At 42.3% G+C, this 26,463-nt stretch overlaps 1 protein-coding gene across 4 annotated transcripts in view; it reads left to right on the top strand.

The window, feature by feature from the left end:
* The window catches only part of sybu (syntabulin (syntaxin-interacting)), a 129,404-nt gene extending 118,766 nt beyond the window's left edge, over positions 1 to 10,638 (top strand). For all 4 annotated transcript variants that reach the window (XM_063066145.1, XM_063066132.1, XM_063066121.1 and 1 more), the window contains one exon: positions 8,558 to 10,638. In XM_063066145.1, coding sequence (XP_062922215.1) covers positions 8,558 to 9,755 — 1,198 coding nt within the window. In that variant the 3' untranslated portion in view covers positions 9,756 to 10,638. The remainder of the gene's footprint in view (positions 1 to 8,557) is intronic.
* The last annotated feature ends 15,825 nt before the right edge of the window (positions 10,639 to 26,463 follow it).

Genomic DNA, 26,463 nt, shown 5'->3' with positions numbered 1-26,463 from the left:
CGAGCCTGCTCCACCATTCAATATGATCATGGCTGATCTGGCCATGAACACATCTCCACCTACCTGCCTCTTCCCCATAACCCTTAATTCCCCTACTATGCAAAAATCTATCCACCCTTGTCTTAAATATATTTACCGAGGGAGCCTCCACTGCTTCATTGGGCAGAGAATTCCACAGATTCCCCACTCTCTGGGAAAAGCCGTTCCTCCTCATCTCCATCCTAAACTTCAGTTGGCAACTTATTGACTAACTTTCAAGGTCTGTTCATCTCATGTTCTCGATATTTATTGTTTATGTATTTAATTTTTTTTTCTTTCTTTTAGTATTTGCACAGTTTATTGTCTTTTGCACACTGGTTGGACACCCAGTTGATGCAGATTTACATTGATTCATTCTATTATGGTTATTAGATATATGTCCATAACAAAATGAATCTCAGAGTTGTAGATGGTGACATACTTTGAGAATAAATTTACTTTATGTTACTTTCCTCTGCCTACAAGCAAAATGATGACATTTTGCAGAGTTCTGCCGGACCCGCTGGGCTTCCAGATGAAGCCCACCTGACCTATACCCAGGTTAATGCTGATTTTGCAGTTTTGCAAATCAAGTTCACTGTGTTACCAAAATGCTCTGCGTGACCAAAGATGGAGCAACTGAAGTGAGGATGAGTTGAAGTTGTGACCAGGGTGTGCTTATTTTCAAAGATAGAACAGACCAGTTTGGCAAAGCAGTTGCCTAAGACATGGTCTTTCTCCCTTTTTTAACAATTATTTTTCCCCTTTTAATCCTGTGTTAGCATTATCACTAATTAAAGATTCTGAGTCCTGGCAGCAAGCTGTTATATCGCTGTGTTACTTCTTTAGTTAAACATTGCTTTTTTTTTGCTTAGCCTAGCGAACTTTTCCTTTTCTATCATTTTCACTTCCGTCTTTTCCCCCCAAACAAATAGTTAATTTAGTGTTTTTGGCCATATTCAGCAATGTTGTTGCATTCACAGAGAAAATTTGTGCTTTTAAAATAAGTCTTGCCATGTTCTTCGATGACTTTGCCTTCCTGCGGGGTGTAGGAGTTGAAGGAGTGTCAAGGCATGAATCTTCACAACACTGTCAACCACAAAGAGGGGTAGAAGAATGAGGGGAGACCTCATAGAAACATTTCATAGAAACATAGAAAATAGGTGCAGGAGTAGGCCATTCGGCCCTTCGAGCCTGCACCGCCATTTATTATGATCATGGCTGATCATCCAACTCAGAACCCCGCCCCAGCCTTCCCTCCATACCCCCTGACCCCTGTAGCCACAAGGGCCATATCTAACTCCCTCTTAAACATAGCCAATGAACTGGCCTCAACAGTTTCCTGTGGCAGAGAATTCCACAGATTCACCACTCTCTGTGTGAAGAAGTTTTTCCTAATCTCGGTCCTAAAAGGCTTCCCCTCTATCCTCAAACTGTGACCCCTCGTTCTGGACTTCCCCAACATCGGGAACAATCTTCCTGCATCTAGCCTGTCCAATCCCTTTAGGATCTTATACCTTTCAATCAGATCCCCCCTCAATCTTCTAAATTCCAACGAGTACAAGCCCAGTTCATCCAGTCTTTCTTCATATGAAAGTCCTGCCATCCCAGGAATCAATCTGGTGAACCTTCTTTGTACCCCCTCTATGGCAAAGATGTCTTTCCTCAGATTAGGGGACCAAAACTGCACGCAATACTCCAGGTGTGGTCTCACCAAGGCCTTGTACAACTGCAGTAGTACCTCCCTGCTCCTGTACTCGAATCCTCTCGCTATAAATGCCAGCATACCATTCGCCTTTTTCACCGCCTGCTGTACCTGCATGCCCACTTTCAATGACTGGTGTATAATGACACCCAGGTCTCGTTGCACCTCCCCTTTTCCTAATCGGCCACCATTCAGATAATAATCTGTTTTCCTATTTTTGCCACCAAAGTGGATAACTTCACATTTATCCACATTAAATTGCATCTGCCATGAGTTTGCCCACTCACCCAACCTATCCAAGTCACCCTGCATCCTCTTAGCATCCTCCTCACTGCTAACACTGCCACCCAGCTTCGTGTCATCCGCAAACTTGGAGATGCTGCATTTAATTCCCTCATCCAAGTCATTAATATATATTGTAAACAACTGGGGTCCCAGCACTGAGCCTTGCGGTACCCCACTAGTCACCGCCTGCCATTCTGAAAAGGTCCCGTTTATTCCCACTCTTTGCTTCCTGTCTGCTAACCAATTCTCCACCCACACCAATACCTTACCCCCAATACCATGTGCTTTAAGTTTCCACACTAATCTCCTGTGTGGGACCTTGTCAAAAGCCTTTTGAAAATTTCGAATGTTAAAAGGCATGGACAGAGTGGATGTGGCAAAGTTGTTTCCCATGATGGGGGAATCTAGTACGAGAGGGCATGACTTCAGGATTGAAGGGCGCCCTTTCAGAACAGAAATGCGAAAAAAATTTTTTAGTCAGAGGGTGGTGAATCTATGGAATTTGTTGCCACGGACAGCAGTGGAGGCCAAGTCATTGGGTGTTTTTAAGGCAGAGATTGATAGGTATCTGAGTAGCCAGGGCATCAAAGGTTATGGTGAGAAGGCGGGGCAGTGGGACTAAATAGGATAAAATGGATCAGCTCATGATAAAATGGCGGAGCAGACTCGATGGGCCGAATGGCCTACTTCTGCTCCTTTGTCTTATGGTCTTATGGTATCGATAGGGTAAATGCAAGGAGGCTTTTTTCACTGAGGGTGGGTAGGACTACAACTAGAGCTCGTGGGTTAAGGGTGAAAGGTGAAAAGTTTAAGGGGAACATGAGGGGAAACTTCTTCTCTCAGAGGGTCGTGAGATTGTGGAATGAGGGGCCAGCAGATGTGGTGGTTGCTGGTCCGATTTCAATGTTTAAGGCAAGGCAATTTTATTTGTACATGAGGCAGTTCAAAGTGCTTTACATAGAACAAGATATAAAAATCAAACATCAAATTTCAGACAATATAAAGAGAATAAAATCACATTAAAATAAACAAAATAAAAGTTACAGTACAGGAGATTCTAATTAAAAGCTCAAGCGAAAAAAAAAGTTTTAAGCCTCGACTTAGAAGAGCTTAAAGTTGGGGCAGACTTCAGATCCTCTGGAAGGTTATTCCAGTTATGTGGAGCAGAGTAACTAAAAGCTGCTTCACCATGTTTAGTTTTGACCCTGGGGACAGTAAGCAGACCCCTCCCAGACAACCGGAGAGCTCAGGAAGGTTCACAACGCAGCAGGAGATTGGAGATGTATTTTGGCCCAAGACCACTCAGTGCTTTATAAACCAGTAGTAATATTTTAAAGTCAATCCTCTGATGGACAGGAAGCCGGTGTAGTGATTGAGAACTGGAGTGATGTGTTCTACTTTCTTGGTCTTAGTGAGGACTCTAGCAGCAGTGTTCTGAATGAGCTGCCGCTGTCTCAGGGATTTTTTACAGAAATCTGAAAATGCCATTATAGTAGTCGAGACTACTAAAAATAAATGTATGGATGAGTTTTTCTAGATCTTGCTGAGACAGAAGCCCTTTAACTTGTGCTATATTTTAAAGGTGATGGTAGGCTGACTTTCTAATTGTCTTAATGTGGCAGTTTAAAATTAAGCCGGAGTCCATCATAACACCAAAGTTTCTGGCTTGGTTTGTGGACTGTAACTGCAGAGGTTCTAAGTGAGCACTGACTGAGAGTTTAAGAGAAGTTTGGATAATAGGGGTGTGGAGGGCTATGATGCCGGTGCAGGCCAATGGAAATGACAGTTAAGGAGTTTGGCATGAACTAGATGGGCTGAAAGTCATGTTTCTGTGCTGTATTTTTCAATGATTTTATGATTCTATTAAAATAGAGCATGAGAAGTAAGTGCAAGAGTGGGCTGTATGGCCCTTAATGTCTGCCCTGCCTTTAAATAACTTTGTGTCTGATCTGATCTGCTCAATCATCCTTTCAGGACCATCGTTTTGTCCCAAGAATTAATCTAGTGAACCTACAGTGCCAATGAAACCTCTTTAAATAAGCAACTTGCCATTTATCTTTCTAATCACTTGCTGTGCCTTACATGTGAACTTCTTGTGGTTCAAGAACAACATGTGGATCTCCCTGTACATCAGCGTCATATACGCTCTCCCCATTTCTGCTTTCCTATTGTTCTTAAGGTAGATAACCTAAATTTCCCTTGATTACTTTTCAAATGCCATATTTTCATCTACTTCTTCATGTATATTCCTTTTCAGGCTCTTTGTAGCTTTTACAAAACTTGCCTTTACACTTATGACAATAATTGTTAGTAAATCTGCCTACTAAGTAGATGGAGGGACGCAGTAAGACAGTAATATTGACTGAACTGACCCCTGTAGCATCGCACAAGTTATAACTTGGGCAAGCAATTAAGCTCCCTGTCCTCGAAACCGTGAAGCAAGTGGCCATGGTAGAACGGAAAATTCCTTGGGAAGACCAGATTGAGGAGGCATTTGAACATAAGAAAGCCAAATACCAGGAGCTGGTGGAGCAGTGGCGGACAGGGATGGAGGACACAATGCAAGTCTGTAGAGGTGGGGTGTGGAGGTTTTTCTGTCTGCTTGCTGTGCAGAACCTACTCTGCCTTTGGCATTTTGGACACTGCAAGGAAAAGAGCCGTCTGACTGTCTCGAAGGCTGCTGAGTGAGCCTCCAGATGGCTATGGACCAGTGCTGCTGGGACACAAGCCAGGGCCTGATCAACCCTGGGTCACCTGGGTAAGGGTGTCTGGTGTTGAAAGTCCTGAAACGACCGATAACCCCGGGTTACATCATTCATCAGGGTCTTTGCGCATCCTAGGATGTTTCTAAGCATCAGGGAGTCAGAAAAGTACAGCAGGCCCTTCAGCCCATCTAGTCCATGTCGAAACTGCCTACTCCCATTGACCTGCCCCGGGACCATAGACCTCCATACCCCTTCCATCCATGTACTATCCATGCTTTGCTTAAACGTTGAAATCAAGCTCGCGTGTGCCACTTGTGCTGGCAGCTCGTATCATGCCAATGTGAAAGTGATCCATAGTAAAACATGTTACCTATTACACCAAGTCCATATGCTTATGCACAGTAATAATTTATGTGGCATCTTATCAAAAACTTTTTGGAAATTCCAAATATTTTATATCTTCAATATCCCTTTACTACCTTGTTTGTTGCATCCTCAATGAATTTTCAATAAATTTGTTAAATAGGATTCCTTTCATAAAACCACATTGGCTCTGTGAAAAGTCTATAATAGTCTATAAAATTCTGTAAAGGTTTATAAATGCCCAGTTACAGATTCCTAAAAAAAAACAATTATTTCCCTGCATTTTCCAGAGCTGGAGGTTCTTGTGTTCTCGCTTCTTTTGATTTGGAGCATTTTTTTTTTCTGTGGTTTCCATTGGGTCCTTTCCAGAATCAAGGGAATTTTGAAAGATACATCAAAGTTGCTGGTGAACGCAGCAGGCCAGGCAGCATCTATAGGAAGAGGTACAGTCGACGTTTCGGGCCGAGACCCTTCGTCAGGAGTTCAAGATTCAACAGCGAGCTCGATTTCAACACTTAAGCAAAGCTTGGATAGGTACATGGATGGTAGGGGTATGGAGGTCTATGGTCCCGGGGCAGGTCAATGGGAGTAGGCAGTTTCGACATGGACTAGATGGGCTGAAGGGCCTGCTGTAGTTTTCTATGACTCTCTGATGTTCAGAAACATCCTAGGATGCGTGAAGACCCTGATGAATGATGTAACCCGGGGTCATTGGCCGTTTCAGGACTTTCAACACCAGACACCCTTGCCCAGGTGACCCAGGATCACCTGACGAAGTTCCTCGGCCCAAAACATCGACTGTACCTCTTCCTATAGATGCTGCCTGGCCTGCTGTGTTCACCAGCAACTTTGATGTGTGTTGCTTGAAATTCCAGCATCTGCAGAATTCCTCGTGTTTGAATTTTGAAAGATTATAACCAACGCCTAAAGGGTGTGTGCATATACATCCACTGCACATGAACTTAAAGTTCATGTCAAATAAGAGGTGTGTTAAAATGCCAAGGAACACATGCAAAGTGCTGGAGGAACTCTGCAGGTCAGGCAGCGTCTATGGAAATAAATTAACAGCTGACATTTCAGGCTGTGTCCACTCATCGGGACAAGCCTTTTAGGACCGAGATTAGGAAAAACTTCTTCACACAGAGAGTGGTGAATCTGTGGAATTCTCTGCCACAGGAAACTGTTGAGGCCAGTTCATTGGCTATATTTAAGAGGGAGTTAGATATGGCCCTTGTGGCTACGGGGGTCAGGGGGTATGGAGGGAAGGCTGGGGCGGGGTTCTGAGTTGGATGATCAGCCATGATCATAATAAATGGCGGTGCAGGCTTGAAGGGCCGAATGGCCTACTCCTGCACCTATTTCTATATCTCTTCCTTCAGTTAGTCCTGACGAAGGGTCTCGGCCTGAAACGTCGACTGCGCCTCTTCCTATAGATGCTGCCTGGCCTGCTGCGTTCACCAGCAACTTTGATGTGTGTTGCTTGAATTTCCAGCATCTGCAGAATTCCTGTTGTCCTGCACCTATTTTCTATGTTTCTATACAATATAGCATCAATGATCTTGGCAGGCAAAACATTGAGAGCATAAGAATCAATTGCACATTGATTACATTGCACAGCACTTCAATTATTGCTTGTGATACTAGCAGATGAAATCAATCTGCTCTTTCAGCAGAAGCATCTATCCATTCGCAATAACTTCATTAATACTCACAAGAGGAGTGCCAAAGGTGTTGCGTGCTTGTATTGGCAGTAGTATTCACTGGGCTGGGATATTGGAAAAGGTGGTCCTCAAGTGGAGTATTGTGTGCACCAGTTTAAGTCTATATCCAAAAAAAAATTAATTACCCTAAAATTATTTGTTAGGAAAATCAAAACAGAATTAATATCAGAACTTTAGACCCATGATGCTGGCTACAGTGGCGATTTGAAATTAGAACAAATGGAGAGCTATTTAATTCTGCAAGCTTGCTTTGCTCTTCACTGGAGCTACAACAAATTTATGTGACCTGGCTCCAAATACTTACTTCTGTCTTTAGGCAGGGAGATTAGAAAGCCAGTTTGTGGTCCATTGACTTCTTGGGATGTGCAGTATATATTTGTAGATAATGTAACCTGCAGGTAAAATAAACTTACAGTATGCACAAAATTTTATTACTTATGAACCTGTGAAATTTCAATCAGCTGAAATACTTCTACAAAATCTGAAGAGAAAATGAATTGGTTCTAAAGTAGATTTGAATATTATACTGTGCAATTGATCATTTAGTTGTAGAAGAATGCTACACTTCAGCAGTTTTAGATCATTTAAATAATGCAAGCAAAGCTTTTCACTTGATCTCTGCATGTGTGATAATAATAAACCAATTAATTTTTTTATTTAAAGCTCTATGTTCAAGCTTCAAAATAATAATCAAAACAAGTTTAACTACAGTATATTGATACAGCTCAACACCACCTTCCACAAAAATCGGAGCACAGAATTTCATTATGGTGCAGTGAGAAGACTTGCTGCTACTGACTAAATTAAATTAATCGAGGTAGGACATACGCAGTAAATGGTAGGGCACTGAGGGGTGCGGAGGAACAAAGAGATCTGGGAGTTCAGATACATAATTCCCTAAAAGTGGCGTCACAGGTAGACAGGGTTGTAAAGGAGGCTTTTGGCATCCTGGCATTCATAAATCAAAGTATTGAGTATAGGAGTTGGGATGTTACGGGGAGGTTGTATAAGACATTGGTGAGGCCAAATTTGGAGTATTGTGTACAGTTCTGGTCACCTAACTATAGGAAGGATATCAGTAAGATTGAAAGAGTGCAAGGAAGATTTACTAGGATGTTGTCGGGTCTTCAGGAGTTGAGTTACAGGAAAAGATTGAACAGGTTAGGACTTTATTCCTTGAAGCGTAGAAGAATGAGGGGAGATTTGATAGAGGTTTACAAAATAATGAGGGGTATAAACAGAGTAAATGCGAGTAGGCTCTTTCCACTTAGATTAGGAGAGATCAACACGAGAGGACATGGCTTCAAGGTGAAAGGGGAAAGATTTAGGGGGAACTTCTTCAATCAGAGAGTGGTGGGAGTGCGGAACGAACTGCTATCTGACGTGGTAAATGCAGGCTCACTCTTAAGTTTTAAGAATAAATTGGATAGATACATGGATGGGAGAGGTCTGGAGGGTTATGGACTGGATGTGAGTTAATGGGACTAGCGAAATAATGTTTCAGCACAGACTAGAAGGGCCAGATGGCCTGTTTTCTGTGCTGTAGTGTTCTGTGGTTCTAATTTTAAAATCTTTGTATGCAAATTACTCAGATTTTTAATTGCCCTGTTCATCAGCTGATTTCTCACAATTTCAGAGCTCCAAAGAAACAAACCAGACAATCCGAATTTCCAAGTTGTTTGAACCTGCCTGTGTTACTTTGAAAATGCACCTATTCCAAATGGTACTCATGTTCATCCTTGTCTTTTTTTGTCAAACAGGGAATCTGAAGTTGCTGATCTCAAGTCCCAACTTGCTCGCATGCGGGAGGACTGGATCGAAGAGGAATGTCACCGAGTTGAAGCTCAGCTTGCACTAAAGGAAGCTCGCAAGGAGATTAAACAACTCCGTGAGGTGATTGACACCATGAAGAACAGTTTGGTCGAGAAGGATAAGGGGGTTCAAAAATATTTTGTTGATATTAATATCCAAAACAAAAAACTCGAGTCTTTGCTGCAGAGCATGGAGTTGGCCCAGAATGGTGCTTCGAGGGATGATTCATCGTTGGACTGCATGTGCTCTTCTCCTGTGAAATCATTGGCTCGCAGTGCAACCTACACAAAAATGGCCGAAGCCATGGATGTTGGAGACCAGGCTGTTGAGGAGATGGCTGATAGCGGCCTGCTTGCCAACGACGATATGGCAAGCAGGACCGACCTCTTTGACCAGTTACTGCAGTCAAAACCCACTGATGGTTGCTCTGGAGATGGCAGTTGGACACAAGCCAATGAAATGCAGTCAATTCTTAGCAACAGTGCAGCTTTTGATATGTCTGCTCCAAATATTATCTTTATGACGAACGATAATAGGCTAGTCAGGGAACAGGCTATCCAGACTGATGTAGTGCCATATAGCCCAGATGTACAAAGCCTCATTCTACATATTCTAAAATCACAACATAACACCCCAGTCAGCCCCATATCTTCAACCTGGGTGTCAGATCTTGGCCAAGAAGTATGCCCATCAGAGTTTGAAACAAAAGCTACTGACACTTTGATGGATTTAACCCCAAACAATCCCAATACTACAATTCTCGTGTCTAAATTAGAATCTGTGAACCACTTCAAGAGCCCTCAGGCACACACCTGCAACGAACAAGCACAGTACCAACCTAATGTCAGCAGTATGACGGAGCCTACTTTTACACCTGCCTTTGACCAGACCGATAACGATGAATTTAGTGTCTCAGAGGACCAGCCGGTGTGTCAGAGAAGTTACTGGAGCGAGCATTTTATTGTCGACTTGTTGGCAGTGGCTGCCCCTGTGGTGCCTACCTTGGTGTGGATTTTTTCCACACGCAGAGGAGGCTCGGGGGCGCTGTACAATATCGGGGCGCTGCTGCGTGGGTGCTGTCTTGTGGCCTTGCACTCTCTACGCATGCAGCGCACACAATTGTTCACCCCTTCTTTCAAAAAATAAACCCACTAATTGCACTTAAATTTTTAGTTTAGGACACTTGAAAACAAAAATACTGGAATTAGCTTACTGAGTTGTGCTTGTGTGTGGCTAGATGTGAAACACATCAGTGAGATTTAATTTGCACTGCTGATAAGTATAGATTATTGACTTAAGGCGATACGAGTTTACAGTGTGGCAAGTGGCTTATGAAGAATGGTTAATTTATCATTGTGAATGTGTCCCTTGAATGAAGGAGCGAAAGACATTGAAGTAGCCAAAGTTGAACCTCTGCTGAGCAATATAGCAGATTACTTTGTAGAGGTTATATTTCACAAGAAGCATGGGGAAGTGGAGTATTAAACGTACAAGCTGGAATTCAATTTACAACACTACTAAAGTACTATTTTAAACACCAGTTATTTCTTAATAGTGAAAGCTGCTTTTAAGGTTCATCCCCTCTAAGGCAGCTGGTTCCAGAATCTGCTCAAACATTGGTTTGGCTGTATATATCGTTGCTGTTTTAGGAGCTGCAGTTTAATGGCTATGCTGTATTTTTATGTTGATGATAATATGGAGTGCAACCAAAGCTTCTTGGCCTTCTGTCAGTGTGTTCTGAACCCTTGTAACTGTTGTGTTGCATCAAGGCAAGCATCAACTAGTTGAAGCAGTTTATGTGACGGTGACCTGTTCTGAGTGTGGCTATGTACAGTCCATGGACCTGCTTTAAAAAGTAGTGAACAGAATGCTTCTCTGTACGTGCTATTTACAAAATAGCATTCTTTATTTTGTATGTGTTGTTTTCGAGCCATGTGCAATATTGCGGAATAACTTTTCTTTATTGTATTTAAGATGTTTCTATATTAAAGGTTATAAATTTATTAAATTAACGCATGCCAAAAAGTCACCCGAACTTTTGTCTCTTTTGTCTCCTCTAAAGCTCCAAATGCAGTTCTGAAAACCAGTTCTGACTAAATGTTATCCTTGTTAGTATCAGAATTCAGTGTCCATATCAAATGCTTATGGTTACGAATAATAACTTACGATATATTTACAAATAATGACGTACTCTGCTACATAATTCATCTCAATCTCAAGCGTTGAGGAGGACTTTCACTTCTTACAATAGCTCCACAGTCTCACAGTGGCCATTCAAAGGTATTTAACTGTGTTTAACAATTAGCATCAATTCATGGCTCTAAACGTTAATAAATTATTTAAGATTATTATTACAGTATTCCAAAATGTGGATAGCTTGTAAGATTTTGGAATTAGTACTCAAGGATTTCAGTGTTAATTTGTGACTATATATTGCAGTATATTTTTATACAACATTATTAATATTCAAGGTACAATGGGGATTTTTTTTTAAGTTTATAAAAATCTTGGATCTTTGAATTTTATTATTTTTATTGTATTTCAAGCGGGGGTTCACAACCTTTTTTAATGCCATGCACCAATACCATTCAGCAAGGTCCCTGTGGACCCCAGGCTGGAAACCCCTGATTTAGGGATACTGCACAACAACAAGCTGTTCCAGCCCAACGAGTCCATCCCACCCCACTACACTAATTACCCTGCCAACTCATACATCTTTGGAATGTGTGAGCGAATGCAGTCACGGGGAGAACGCACAAACTCCTTACAGACAGGGACGGGAATCGAACCCGGGTCACTGGCGCTGTAATAGTGTCACGCTAACCGCTACGCTTCCATGCCACTCCAACTCAAATAGTCTTTAAACCAGCCAAGTACTTTCTCCTACCTCAGGTTACAGGGTTCAAGCCTCATTCCAGACACAAGAGCATAATCCAGATTAACATTCTGGTCAGCCAGTACTAGGAGGGTTCTGCACAATGAAGGTGGTCTCCTTTGGATGAGACTCTAGGTTGAAGCCTTGACTTCCACCTGGGTAGCCGTTAAAGATCCATGGTTCTAGTCTTGAAGAACAGCAAGGCTGTTGCTGCCAATAATAATTCCTTAATAAAAACAAATTAATTAATTACATTGTATAAACACAAGAAAATCTGCAGATGCTGGAAATCCAGAGCAACACACAAAATGCTGAAAGAACTCAGATGGTCAGACAGCATCTATGGAAATGAGTAGATAGTCAACATTTTGCGCCGAGACCCTTCTTCAGGACTTAGTAGCAACGTTCACGGTAAATGCAAATATTACTGTTTAAAATCAATAAGCAGAATTCAGTATTTTTACAAAATTTAATTGATCATATAGAAATATTCCAGACATGCAAACCAATTGTATCTTTTAATAAGATTGCAGACTTTAAGAAAAATTCAGATAATTTTTTAATATATATGTATATATTGCTTTACAAATTACAAAACAACACATCACCTGAAAAGATGATTTCACCCTGTAATAACTTCCTGACTTAAGGATTGCACAAAGTACTTTTTACCTATGAAAAGTACTTAATAAGCAATAAATAATAATTTGGCTGGAGGAACTCAGTAGGTCAGACAGCATCTGTGAAAGGATCTGGACAGTCAATGTCCCTTCAGCTGGACTGAAAGAGTAGAGGGTGGATAGCCAGTATAAAGAGGTTGGATGCAAGGGTTGATCCAGATTCTGGCATCTGCTGCAGTCCCTTGTGTCTCTGAGCACTTTAAAAGAGTGATTATTGTTGTAATGTAGGGTCACAGCTAATCTGTGAATAGCAAAAATCATCAAAATAGCATTGCAATGATCAGGATTAGTATTACCCGAGAAAACGGGGATAATTTTGGTTTCTTAACCAGTTGAAGGATACTTGCCTCTGTCCCTTGTATGATGCAGCCTCAGTGAGGGTAATCAGCTCAGCTGGCCACACTCCAGAAAAGGCAACTGAAAGGTGGGTGGCCACAATGAGCAGCTGATTACAACTAGAAGTCTTCTGACTTAACCTTTGAAAATTCATTAGTGCCCTTTCCACAGTTAGCCTTTCAAATAAATAATTTATCTGAAAATTTGTTCTCACCTTTCGAATAGTCAGTGGACCTCAGGATGTACACAGAAAAACATTATCATCTGTAGTCATATGGATTCATACCTTAACCCAGGGACCCCTCTCCCTCAAACATTTCAATACTCTCCTTCAGAGTGCCATTGCAACTCCTTGCTTTCCATAGTTCTATATTTCCCCACAACATAGAAGCTGGCCATTTGGCCCCTGGATCTGTGCTAGCTCACAGAGCAATCCTATCCCCCCACTATTTTGCCTAGTAGACTCACCACATTCCCACCAATTTTATCACCAAGAGTAATTTATAGCACCCACCTCATTGTCACCTTTCACCTTATTGTCTCCCTGCACTGCACTTTCTCTGTAACTGTTACACTTTATCCTGCTTTCTGTTTTTGTTGTACCTTGTAATACCTCAATGTGGTATGTAATGTATTGATCTGTATGAGCAGTATGCAAGACAAACTTTTCACTGTACCTCAATACTTGTGACAATAATAATCCAATTCCAATTGGCCAATTAATCTACTTTTCACCCCATGTAGTCACAGGGAGAATGTGCATGTCAACACAAAAAATATGGGAGATCAGGAATGAATCTTGATTGTTGGATCATGGTAGCCATCCTACAGTGTTGGCGCGTGGCCAAGTGGTTAAGGTGTTGGACTTGTGATCTGAAGGTCGCGAGTTCAAGCCTCAGCTGAGGCAGCGTGTTGTGTCCTTGAGCAAGGCACTTAACCACACATTGCTCCTGCACGTTTATAGCCCAGCGGCGGCAGTTGGTGCAGAATGGGCAGGACAGGACAGGACAACACTGGGAGCCATTCTACCAACTGCACCACTCTGCTGTTCATATTTCCCACTTAACATCAGAAACATTTAGTATTGAATCCTGTCCTACCTTATGCAAGGTCTCCAGTCCAATATGGCTCTTTGCATCTGCAGCTCACTAACCTTATTTGGTGTATTTCCTGATACACATGAAATAATTAATTACATAAGAATTTTAAGGTTGAAGGTCCTTTTAAAATGGTGCAAAGGGAGACCCGAGTACTAATGATGGAGAAAATAGAACTAACCCAGCAAAATATGTTAAACTATGATGAGAAAATGTTAGAAATATAAATTAAGAACTTCTGTAAGTACATAAATTTATGAAATATTTGACATTATTCATAAACCATCATCACTTGAAGTTTAATGTCGTAAGTGTTAACTCGAAAAATAGAATCAAAATGTGGGGGGCACTTTGGTGCATTGAGTCAAACCTGGATCTTGTTAGAACAGTAATCAATACCATTTCCCTCCAGAGCCCTGACTTTATTTTTCCTGCTGATTATTCCCCCTGCTGTCTGCAATTTCAGCACTAGCCTCCTACAGGGCCTGAGGCTTGTCAGGCCCTGGGGATTTATCCACCTCAAGACAGCAAACATCCACTCCTCTGTAATTCATATGTGATCCATGACCTCACTGCTGCTTTGTCTCCCACATACCAAGGACTCCTTTGTCAGAATACAATCTGCACCAACCCATAGTTGCCAGATCCTTTCCTATACCATGAAAATTAGCCTTTTTCCAATTTAGAATCCCAACCCAAGGAGGAGACCTATTCTTCTCCATAACTGTCTTGAAACTGATGGCATTATGATTACTAGATCCTAAGCGTTGTGTTCATTACTGGGGGAGAGTGCAGAGCACACCGGGATGCCAGCATGTAGGATACTGGACTGAACTTTATTGACAAACCTGCTTGTCCAGTATGTGAACTCCTCCGATGTGGGAGCGGCTAACTGAGTGGCACGGGAGTAAGACAATTAACTACCACTTAACTAAGTGATAACTCTGTACACAATTCTGCCAGCTGAAAGTCCCAACAGAAGTTGAGGTGTGGCACTCATATTTAAAACAGCAAAAAATGGGAGGAATTCTCTGGTAGATTGAGAACCAAATTTGTCATTGTAACTTAGAACAGTACATAAACAGGAGAAATTCTGCAGATGCTGGAAATCCAAAGCTTGTCCCAGTTGTTAAGAATTATTACCCATCACCGTTGTGTAATTGGTATGATGCTCCTGGTGCTCCCAGCAACTATTTGTTGAAGATAATATTTGTCTTTGTTGTTGCAATTTCCTCATACATCTTATTATGCCTCCTCTACCACAAAAAAAAATACCTAATGATAAACATGAGAAAGTCGACAGACACTGGAAATCCAAAGCAACTAAAACAAAATACTGGAGGAATTCAACATCTATGAAATGAATAAACAGTCAATATTTCTGGCTGAGACCATTCTTTGGGATTGAGCAGGGAGAGGAAAGATGCCAGAATAAAAAGGAGAAGGAGGCTAGCTAGAAGGTGATAGGAGAAACCAGGTGGGTGGGAAAGGTCAAGGGCTTGAGAAGAAGGAGTCTGGCGGGGGAGGAGAGTGGACCATGGGAGAAAGGTGAGGAGGGGAACCAGAGGGAGGTGGTACACAAGTGAAAAGACGTAGAAGGTCTGGGGGCGGGGTGGGGGGTGGAACTTGTTCACCGGAAGGAGAAATTGATATTCATGCCATAAAATTGGAGGCTACCCAAACAGAATATGAGGTATTGCTCCCCCACCCTGAGGGTGGCCTCATTACAGCACAAGAAGAGGGCATGGACCAAAATATGGGAATGGGAATTAAAATGTACAGTATCTTAAAATGAACAATAGGGATAGTTTAAGTTCAAGTTTAATTGTCATTCAACCATACATGAATACCCATGAAGACAGCCAAATGAATCGGTGTTCCTCCAGAGTCAAGGTACAAAACGCAATACCAACAGGCATACACAGCACAAGGCACATATTACACATATAAGACAGCAGTAAAATACAGTCACACACAAGAATTAGTCCAAGTCCCTGAGCCTGCAATTGAAGACAGCAGGGCTCGTCTTCTGCCATGCAAGCACTGGGAGCAGCACCAACTCCAGCATGAACACCATGCCACATCGCCTTCGGGTCTCTGGTGCAGCGCCCAATTCCAACGCCTCCACGTGGGCAGCTGCAAACAGGCAACACCGCGACTTGAGGCCTGGTCCTCGCTATGATCAGGGCCACACAGCCCCTCCACCCTTAGCCCAATAAACCAATAGATTGGACTTGAAGCATTCCACATTAACAATGTCCTACAGGGTCTTGCGATCACAATAAAAGTGACAAAGATGATCACTCACTGTTACACTGCACACCTCCTTTGTGCAGTGACACCTGTCTATCACGGGCAGCGTCACAGTCCGCACCAAGTCCAGCTCCTTTGGTTGCTCTGCCAACAAGCAACTGGCTGATGGGGTAGACCTGCAGTACTTCAAATTTCTAATTAAAGTTCAAAGTAAATTTATTATCAAAGTACATTATGTCACCATATACAGCCCTGAGATTTATTTCCCTGCAAGCATACTCAGCAAATCTATAGAATATTAAGCATAACAGGATGGAAGATCGTCAGAATACAAAAGACAAAAAAAGCTGTGCAAATGGAAATATAAATAAATAGCAATTAATAATGAAAAGAAGAGATAATGAGATAAAGAATCCTTAAAGTGAGATCATTGGTTATAGGAACATTTCAATGATGGGGCAAGTGATTTTAGTTATCACCTTTTGTTCAAGAGCATGATGGTTGAGGGGTAATAACTGTTCTTAAATCTGGTGGTGTGAGTACTGAGCCTCATGTACCTTCTGCCAGATGGGTGCAGTGAAAAGACAGCATGGCCTGGGTGGTGGGGATCTCTGACGATGGATGCTTCTTTCCTACAACAGTGTTTCAAGTTGATGTGCTCAATGGTTGGGAGGGCTTTACCTGTGATGTACTGGGCCGAACCCACTACCTTTCGTAGGATTTTCCATTCAAAAGCTTTGATGTTTCCAAACTAGGCCATGATGCAGCCAGTCAATATACACATCCATAGCAGTTTGTCAAAGTTTTAGATGTCATGCCGAATCTCCGCAAACTCCTAAGGAAGTAGAGACTAAATTAGATTAGATTAGATTCAACTTTATTGTCATTGTGCCGAGTACAGATACAAAGCCAATGAAATGCATTTAGCATCTGACCAGAAATGCAAAGAATAATGTTATTTACAAAATAACTGCGATTTAAAAAGTGCTACAGCACACAAATATAAAGGTACTGAGACAGTACAATACAGATGCAATACTGCTGCCATGCTTTCTTCACAATAGGTCCAGGCAGATCCTCTGAAATAGTAACACCCAGGAATTTGAAGTTTCTAACCCTGTCCACCTCTGATTCTCTGATAAGGACTGGCTCATGGACCTCTGGTTTCCCTCTCCTGTAGTCCACAATCAGTTCCTTGGTCTTGCTGACATTGAGTGAGTGGTTGTTGTTATGACACCATTCACCCAGATTTTTAACCACCCTCCTGTATGCTGATTCATTACCACGTTTTATTCGGCCTACAACAGGGGTGTCATCAGCAAAATTGGATATGGCTTTGGAGCTGTGCTTAGCCACACAATCATAGGTGTAAAGTGAGTAAAGCTGGGGGCAGAGCACACAGCTGGGTGCTGATGGAGATTGCGGAAGAGATGTTGTTACCAATCTAAGCTGACTGGGCTCGCCAAGTGAGGAAATCCAGGATCCAATTGCACAAGGAGGTACTGAGGCCAAGATCTCGGAGCTTATTGATTAGTTTTGAGGGGATGATGGTATTGAATACTGAGCTGTAGTCAATAAAGAGCATCCTGATATATGCATCTTTGCTGTCTAGATGCCCAGGATTGAGTGAAGAGCCAATTAGATGGCATCCGCTCTGGACCTGTTGCTCCAGTTGGCAAATTGGAACAGATCCAAGTCACCTCTCGGGCAGGAGCTGATATGTTTCATCACCAACCTCTCAAAACACTTCACTGTCCAGCAATATCTTGCAATCATAAAAAATACTTTAAAAATGGACAAAAACACCTTTAGCGGCCCCATAGAAGCAGTTGTGGCTTAGTGCACCACCATCTTACCAAAAATAGGCTATTCAGCCCACCATTTCAGTGTCAGCCATGATGTTAATTGAACTACTTCCATCTGCCTGTCCCATGTGTTTATGTAGCAGTCTAAACCCTTCTTAACTGAGCTTTACTTATCAACAGTTAGAGACAGATGGCACCTGGCACACAAACATCAGTTTAAATAAAATTGACAGGGCAACCTGAGTGAAATCTCCACATGAGCCACCCAGAATTTCGATTTTGTGTGACTCTAATCCTTCACCGCACTCTGACCTTTCTGCATGTAGCCTCTTGACGCTGGTCCAATGAGGCTCACTGTAGATGTAAGACACACCCACCATCTTATCCTCCACCTGGGCATGTTGCAACTCTTGATCCTCGATATTGAATTCGGCAATTTCCAGTAACAAACCGTTTATTGTTTGCTGGTATTTCGGTTGCTATTTAGTGACTGTTGTCTCTTATCACTAACTGCTGTTATTTGAAATCCTGGTTTCCTTGGCAACATTGGTCTCCATCCTGAACATTGTTCCATTTTGTCCTCTCTACAACACAGGGATTGCTAGACAGAGCTACTCAAAGAGCTGGAAGGGCTTATTATGTGCAGTATCTGTTACGTACCAGCAACAATAGATCACAAATTGAGTCAGGTTTTAATGTTAAAACACTATATTTATTAGTATCTACTCAAAATATAGAAAATTAAACGAAATAAACAGAAGTTAACAGTGTGGCTCCCAAACTGTCAAGCTTAGGAAGAGTTCTTAAAGTCTTAAAATGGCAAACTAGAAAGGTCCAGTAATCCACGGAATAAGTGAGGGGAGAAACTTGTAAATCCACATTAAAATGTAGAAAGGAGGCGATCACAAAGAACTCCACAGGTTCCACCCTAGGAAAATGAAGTAACAGTCGCCAAAGATCTTATCCATCGAGTCGTCCCGAAATCCACGTAGAAATATCACAAGGTGACAGAAGCACAAGTGGTTACCACATAACATACCCGAAACCATGTAAGGGTTAACAAAGGTGGTCGCCACAGGGTACTCCAACAAAATCCACTTATGGATCATACAAAGTGACAGTCACACATCCAGAGTGCACTGTGTGCCATTGATCAACCCAACCCCTTGGGCATGGGAAAGTATCAGACTTTACCTATTGCTTCAGCTTGCAGTCCAAAGCTTTGGCTCTCTCTCTCTCTCCTCTGAAAGTCCCAGCGGTCTGTCGCAGCTTGTTACACTGACGTCATAGTCCCACCTTATCCAGGTGTTTTAAAGTAATACCCGCAGAAAACAAAACCGTGGTCACGTAACAAATCTCAATAAATAAAATACATCCTTTCAAAAGCCTGGCAGTCAGATTTACCCAGCCAATTGTGTGCTAACTGGACAGGGAAAAATAAATCCTGCTTCTGTCTTCTATGCCTCTTTAATGTAACTGTGATTCCATTTGCTTCACTTATTCCCAATATGACAGCCAGTTCCTACTGTAGACACTTAAGCACATCCAGTCCATTTGGTTCTGCATCCCTTTTAGAAGTATAACAATCTCCCCTTGTACTTTCTGCCTAGAGGTGTTACTTCACAGTACTTTGCACGTAATTTCATCTGCCATTCGACTATCCATTCTCACAGCTGCCCTGATACCTTCGCAGATTACGAAATTTTACCTTTTACACCCACATCCAAATTGTAAAACTTTATCCCAAGGAGGAAATGGCTGATACAAGATTCAAGATTGTTTAATGTCATTTCCCCTTCACAAGTGTAAGGGGAACACTCCAGATCTGATGGAGATTAAGGTGATTGAAGGAAAGTAAGGGAGGGGTGGTGTATGAGGTACGGAGATTGGTGAGTGCATGGAATGCATTTCTCGGAGTGGTGGCAGATACATTAGGGACATTTAAGAAACTCTTCAATAGGCATATGGATGATAGAAAAATGGAGGGCTATGTGGGAGGGAAAGGTGAGATTGATCTTAGAGTACGGTAAAAGATCAGCACAACATTGTGGACTAAAGTGCCTGTATTGCACTCTAATGTTCTATGCTCTATATTCTATGTCAAAATGATTTGAATCCTGTGGAGTACCTTTGTTCACCATAGTTCTCTCTGACAAAAACCACAGACCAGAATTCTCTCCTTTCTCCCTTAAGCCAATATTCATGTAGATACTGGGTTAATGAAGTACTTTCCATTCATTAAACTTAATTTGCTGTTTCCTATTCAAAATATATACCTTCCGGTGTCACCTTTGATTGCAAGTGCTCTCAGTTTGATTTGACCAGCAAATTTGCCTTCTATGAATCCCGGTTATTCGCACAAGTTAAAGGCCGCAGCACTGAGCTATAGGGCAGATCTTCCTATTACCCGGATAAGGCATTACATCTTTTTACTATGCTAAAACTACAGGGAAAGGTTGACTAGGTTAGGACTTCATTCTTGAGCGTAGGAGAATGAGGGGAGATGTATGAGAGATATAGATAGAGTGTGTGTTGCTGTCCATGATATTTTTAACATTCTCCTGCAGAACCATAATTCAGCTGCTTCTAGTCTCTTTTCCATTGCTGGAGAAATGGTCCAGCATTCCCTTCCATAAGTCAGGATAGAATAACTGTAGCACTGCAGTATTCTGTTTTTAGTGTGCATGCTCATCTTTCTGTCTGTTAATATCGTCTTCATTTTTGGGAAAGTTTTCAAAATGAGGAAGCATCAAATGAAGAAGTTCTCAGAAGAGCCCAAGCAGTTCGATCAATCATACCAACAATAAGAGAAAGACAACTCAGATTCCTAGGGCACATCATGCGGAAAGATGAACTAGAAAATCTCATACTCTCTGGAAAGATTGAGGGGAGCAAACCTAGAGGAAGACCTCGGCTTATGTACATCAAAAGCATAGCCAGGTGGCTACACATCGAGGAAATGGAAGTCATCCAAAAAACGGAGGATAGATCTATATGGAAAACTATGGTCACCAAAGTCCGCATCGGATATGGTACCTAGACAGACAGACATAGATAGAGTGAATGCAAGCAGGTTGGATGAGACTGGAACTAGAGGTCATGGGTCAAGGGTGAAAGGTGAAATGTTTAAGGGGAACATGATGAGGAACTTCTTCACTCAGAGGGTCGTGAGTGTGTGGAATGAGCAGCCAGCGGAAATGGTGGATGTAGGTTCGATTTGGATAGGTGCATGGATGGGTCCAGATGCAGGTTGATGGGACTAGGCAGAACAATAGTTTGACATGGACTAGATGTCAAAAACTCTGTAGAATCAGAGTTGAGGTGAGTGAAGTTAGCCACGCTGATTGTTGTAGGGTGGTAGCTGTTCCTGAACCTGCTGATGTGGTCCCTAAAGCCTCTGTATCTCCTGCCAAATAGTCCTAGTGAGCCAAGGACATGGCCTGGTTGGTGGTGGTCTTTGATGATGGACGCTCCTTCCTTGCGACAGTAGATGTGCTCAGTGGTGGAGAGGACTTTGCCTGTGATGGAATGCACTGTAATCAGAGAAAGGCATCAGTGTTTAAAGGCACACAATGTGTGCTTCTGCTCTCTGTGGTATTTGGCAGCCATGAAGGAGAGACTGATGAGCATGTGGAGCACATCTAAGAAGGAAGTGTTGATGTGCTGGTGTGAGGTACAGGCTGGGGGAGATAACCCAATTACACTGGAGTACAGCCAGAAAAAATATTATAATATCCCTAGTCAAGGTGACTTCTTCAGCTCAATAAATACAGCGCTTTAATGCTGACAGACTCACAACCACACAAGCTCTCACAAATACATTATGCCTAAGCATGTGAATTAAAAAGGTTATTTGCTTCATACCCTTAGTTAATGAAAAATTTGTCACAAATTGGATAAGGCCACGCGGATGGTAGGGAACCCTCCCAGGCCTGGCATAACACGTCATCCAGATTCAGAGGGGAATTCTCCTTGGAAGAAGCAAGAGGTTCATTTAAAATCAGTCAGCTTCATTAGATAATTAAAGGGAATAGGAAGGTAGGAAAGTATGTTCTTGTTGGTTAATGTTGTAATTAGATGACATCGGGGTTCTAATGTTTTTCTGTCATTCTTTCTTTGGGGTCTTTCTTCTGCTTTGTGGTCGTCTGTGAAGAGTAAGAATTTCAGGTTGTATACTTGTATACATTCTCTGATATTAAGTAGAACCATTGAACCATTTAGAGTACTACCTCAGTTCTTAGGAAGTTTCCATTGACCTTGAATGAAGGAGCATAGAGTAACTTCAGCAGAATGAATTTCTTTGTTATTGTATTTACTTAGAGATACCGCGTGGAACAGGCCCTTCTGGCTCAATGAGCCACAGTGCCTATCAACCCACCTATTTAACCCTCGCCTAACTATAGGAGCATTTACAATGACCAATTACCCTACTAACTGGTACGTCTTTGGATTGTGGGCGAGAACCAGAGCACCCGGAGTAAACACACAAATTCACGGGGAGGATGTATAAACTCCTGACACACAAATTCATGGGGAGGATGTACAGATTCCTGACAAGGGACGGCACCGCCCCCCCCCCAGCCGTAATAACATTGCACTCCTATGACGCTCCCATGTTGTGAATGTTAACAGGATTAAGATATCTTTGTCTCTTCATAACTATGATTCCTTAACAGAATAACAAAGTTCCATTAGCAGATTAAGGGTGTAATCTAATTGAGGTGCTTGGCACAATCAATGTAGATTGCAACTATTTCTTTTAAGGTAGGGATTCACAATCTTTTTTATACCATGGACCCATACCATTATCCGAGGGAATCTATGGACCCCAGATTGCGAACCCCTGCTTTAAAGGATTAATTCCAGAACAAGGCATAACCTTAAAACTAGAGCTAGGCCATTCTAAATTAATGCCAGGAAGATTTTTTCTCCCACAAAATGTAGAGCAGAAATCTGCAACTCCCCTCTAGCCATGCCCCGTCACAGCTCAGTAAAAAAACAACGTAAGTTGATTTTATTAATCAACAATTTTTAGCAAATTAGGATAAAGGTGAGTTGATGTGCAGGTCAATAGTGATCTCATTAAAATGAGAAATGGCATAAAGAGCTAAGATGCCAGCCATGCATCTTCCTTATGGCTGTAATGCCGAGGATTTATACAAAAGTGGCAGCTGCCTTTCATTTTTACTTGTTTCATTATCAATAGGGGAGATTGGGATTATAAACAACACAAAACTGCCTCTCATCTCAAAACAGGTAAGAGGTCCCCCTAGTGGTCATTTCTGGGGTAATCGACTCCAACTCTCACTGTATCAGGAACACTTCAAAGCCTTTTCCTTTCACCTTTGTAAGCTTTTTGATTTTATACATTTTAGTACAAAGGTGTTTTTCTGTGATTAAGGGTTAACAGTCATTTTAGGAAAAAGAAAGCTATGGCTACATTAATGAGGCTATATTTCAGACAACCCAACAGTCAGCAGATTGAGAGAGCAAATTTGTAGACAGATTGCAGACTGTTGCAAGAAACATAAGGTTGTGGTAGTAGGTGATTTTAACTTTCCACATATTGACTAGGACTCCCATACTGTCATTACAACATTTAAGTAAAATTTGGATAGGTACCTGGATGGAAGGGGTAAAGAGTGCTATGGTCCAAGTGTAGGTCAATGGGACTAGGCTGATTAAAAACTTGGCTTGGACTAGATGGGCTGAAGGGCCCCTTTCTGTGCTATAGTGATCTATGACTCTATTGACACAGGCTAATCCATTTAGATTTTCATCATCAAACGGTACTGATGTGTTTAACATGCAGAATGGAAGCATCACATGCTTTCTGGATGATAGCCATTGTTTGCATGTGTTCAAACATTACTAAAATATTAATTCAATGCAAACAGTTTAAGTTTAAATAGCTATGAATTAACATCAAGTTGCCTTACTTTAGAACTACCTAGGCCCTCTATTTTTCTATGCTCCATGTACCTATCCAGGAGTCTCTTAAAAGATCCTATCATTTCCACCTCCACCACTGCCACTGACAGCCCATTCCACACACTCACCACCCTCTGCGTAAAAACTTACCCCTGACATCTACTCTGTACCTACTTCCAAGAACCTTAAAACTGTGCACTCTTGTGCTAGCCATTTCAGCCCTGGGAAATACCTCTGACTATCCACACAATCAATGCTGCTCATTATCTTGTACACCTCTATCAGATCACCTCTCAACCTCTGTCACTCCAAGGAGAAAAGGCTGAGTTCACTCAACCTATTCTCATAAGGCATGCTCCCCAATCCAGGCAACATACTTGTAAATCTCCTCTGCACCTCTTCTGTGGTTTCCACATCCTTCCTGTAGTGAGGCGACCAGAATTGAGCAGAGTGCTCCAAGTGGGGTCTGACCAGCGTCCTATATAGTTGCAACATTGCCTCTCGGCTCTTAAACTCAAACCCATGGTTGATGAAGGCCAATGCACCATATGCCTTCTTAACCACAGAGCCAACCTGTGTAGCAGCGTTGAGTGTCCTATGGACTCAGACCCCCAAGATCTTTCACATCCTCCACACTGCCAAGAGTCTTACCATTAATACTATATTCTGCCATCATATTTGACCGATCAAAATGAACCACCTCACACTTATCTGGGTGGAACTCCATCTGCCACTTCTCAGCCTAGTTTTGCATCCTATCAACGTCCTGCTGTAACCTCTGACAGCCCTCCACACTATCCACAACACCCCAACCTTTGTGACATCTGCAAATTTACTAACCCATCCCTCCACTTCCTCATCCAGGTCATTTATAAAAATCATGAAGAGTAGGGGTCCTTGAAATGATCCCTGAGGCACACCACTGGTGACCAACCTCCATGCAGAATATGGCCCGTCTACAACCACTCTTTGCCTTCTGTTGGCAAGCCTGTTCTGGATCCACAAAGCAATGTCCCCTTGGATCCCACACCTCCTTACTTTCTCAATCAGCCTTGCTTGTGGTACCTTATCAAATGCCCTGCTGAAATCCATATACACTACACCTATGGCTCTACCTTCATCAACGTGATTAGTCACATCCTCAAAAAAATTCAATCAGGCTCATAAGGCATGACCTGCCTTTGACAAAGCTATGCTGGCTATTCCTAATCACATTATGCCTCACCAAGTGTTCATAAATTCTGCCTCTCAGGATCTTCTCCATCAACTTACCAACCACTGAAGTAAGACTCATTGGTCTATAATTTCCTGGGCCATCTCTACTCCCTTTCTTGAATAAGGGAATAACATCCGCAAAACCTCCAATCCTTCAGAACCTCTCCCATCCCCATTAATGATGCAAAGATCATCACCAGAGGCTCAGCAATCTCCTCCCTCGCCTCCCACGGTAGCCTGGGGTACATCTCATCCGATCCTGGTAACTTATCCAACTTGATACTTACCAAAAGCTCCAGCACATCCTCTTCCTTAATATCTACATGCTCAAGCTTTTCAGTCCACTGCAAGTCATCCCTGAAATCGCCAAGATCCTTTTCCATAGTGAATACTGAAGCAAAGTATTCATTAAGTACCTCTGCTATCTCCTCCAGTTCATTACACACATTTCGACTGTCACACTTGATTGGTCCTATTCGCTTACGTCTTATCCTCTTGCTGTTCACATACTTGTAGAATGCCTTAGGGTTTTCCTTAATCCTGTCTGCCAAGGCCTTCTCATGGCCCCTTCTGGCTCTCCTAATTTCATTCTTAAACTCCTTCCTGCCAGCCTTATAATCTTTTAGATCTCTATCATTATCTAGTTTTTGAACCTTTCGTTAGCTCTTCTTTTCTTCTTGACTTGACTTACAACAGCCTTTGTAAACCACGATTCCTGTACCCAACCATCTCTTTCCGTCTCATTGGAACGTACCTACGCAGAACCCCACGCAAATATCCCCTGAGCGTTTGCCACATTTCTTCCACACATTTCCCTGGGAACATCTGTCCCCAATTTATGCTTCCAAGATCCTGCCTTTAGCCTCATATTTCCTCTTACTCCAATTAAATGCTTTCCTCACTTGTCTGTTCCTATCTCTCTCCAATGCTATGGTGAAAGAGATAGAATTGTGATCACTTTCTCCAAAATGCTTTCCCACTGAGAGATCTGACACCTGAACAGGTTCATTTCCCAATACCAGATCAAGTACAGCCTCTCCTCTTGTGGCTTATCTACATATTATGTCAAGAAACCTTCCGGAACACACCTAACAAACTCCATCTCATCTAAACCCCTTACTCTAGGAAGGTGCCAATCAATATTCGGGAAATTAAAATCTCCCACCGCAACACTTATTATTACACCTTTGCGGAATAGGTCTCCCTATCTGCTCCTCGATGTCCCTGTTACTACTGGGTGGTCTATAAAAATACCCAGTAGAGTTACTGACCCCTTCCTATTCCTAACTTCCACCCAGAGACTCCGTAGACAACTCCTCCATGACTTCCTCCTCTTCTGCAGTTGTGACACTATCTCTGATCAACATTGCCACGCCCCCACCTCTTCTGCCTCCCTCCCTGTCCTTTCTGAAACATCTAAAGCCTGGCACTTGAAGTGGCCATTCCTGCCCCTGCACCATCCAAGTCTCTGTAATGGCCACAACATCATAGCTCCAAGTGCTGATCCAAGCTCTAAGCTCACCCGCTTTGTTCATGATACTCCTCGCACTAAAATAGACGCATCTCAAACCATCAGTCTGAGCGCGTCCCTTCTCTATCACCTGCCTATCCTCCCTCTCGTCTCCAAGCTTTCTCTATTTGTGAGCCAACCTCCATTTCCTC

Source organism: Mobula hypostoma, chromosome 1 (genome assembly GCF_963921235.1).
Source record: "Mobula hypostoma chromosome 1, sMobHyp1.1, whole genome shotgun sequence".
Lineage (NCBI taxonomy): Eukaryota > Metazoa > Chordata > Chondrichthyes > Myliobatiformes > Myliobatidae > Mobula > Mobula hypostoma.
Note: the sequence above shows the minus strand (reverse complement) of the source record. Positions and strands in the feature narration are given on the sequence as shown.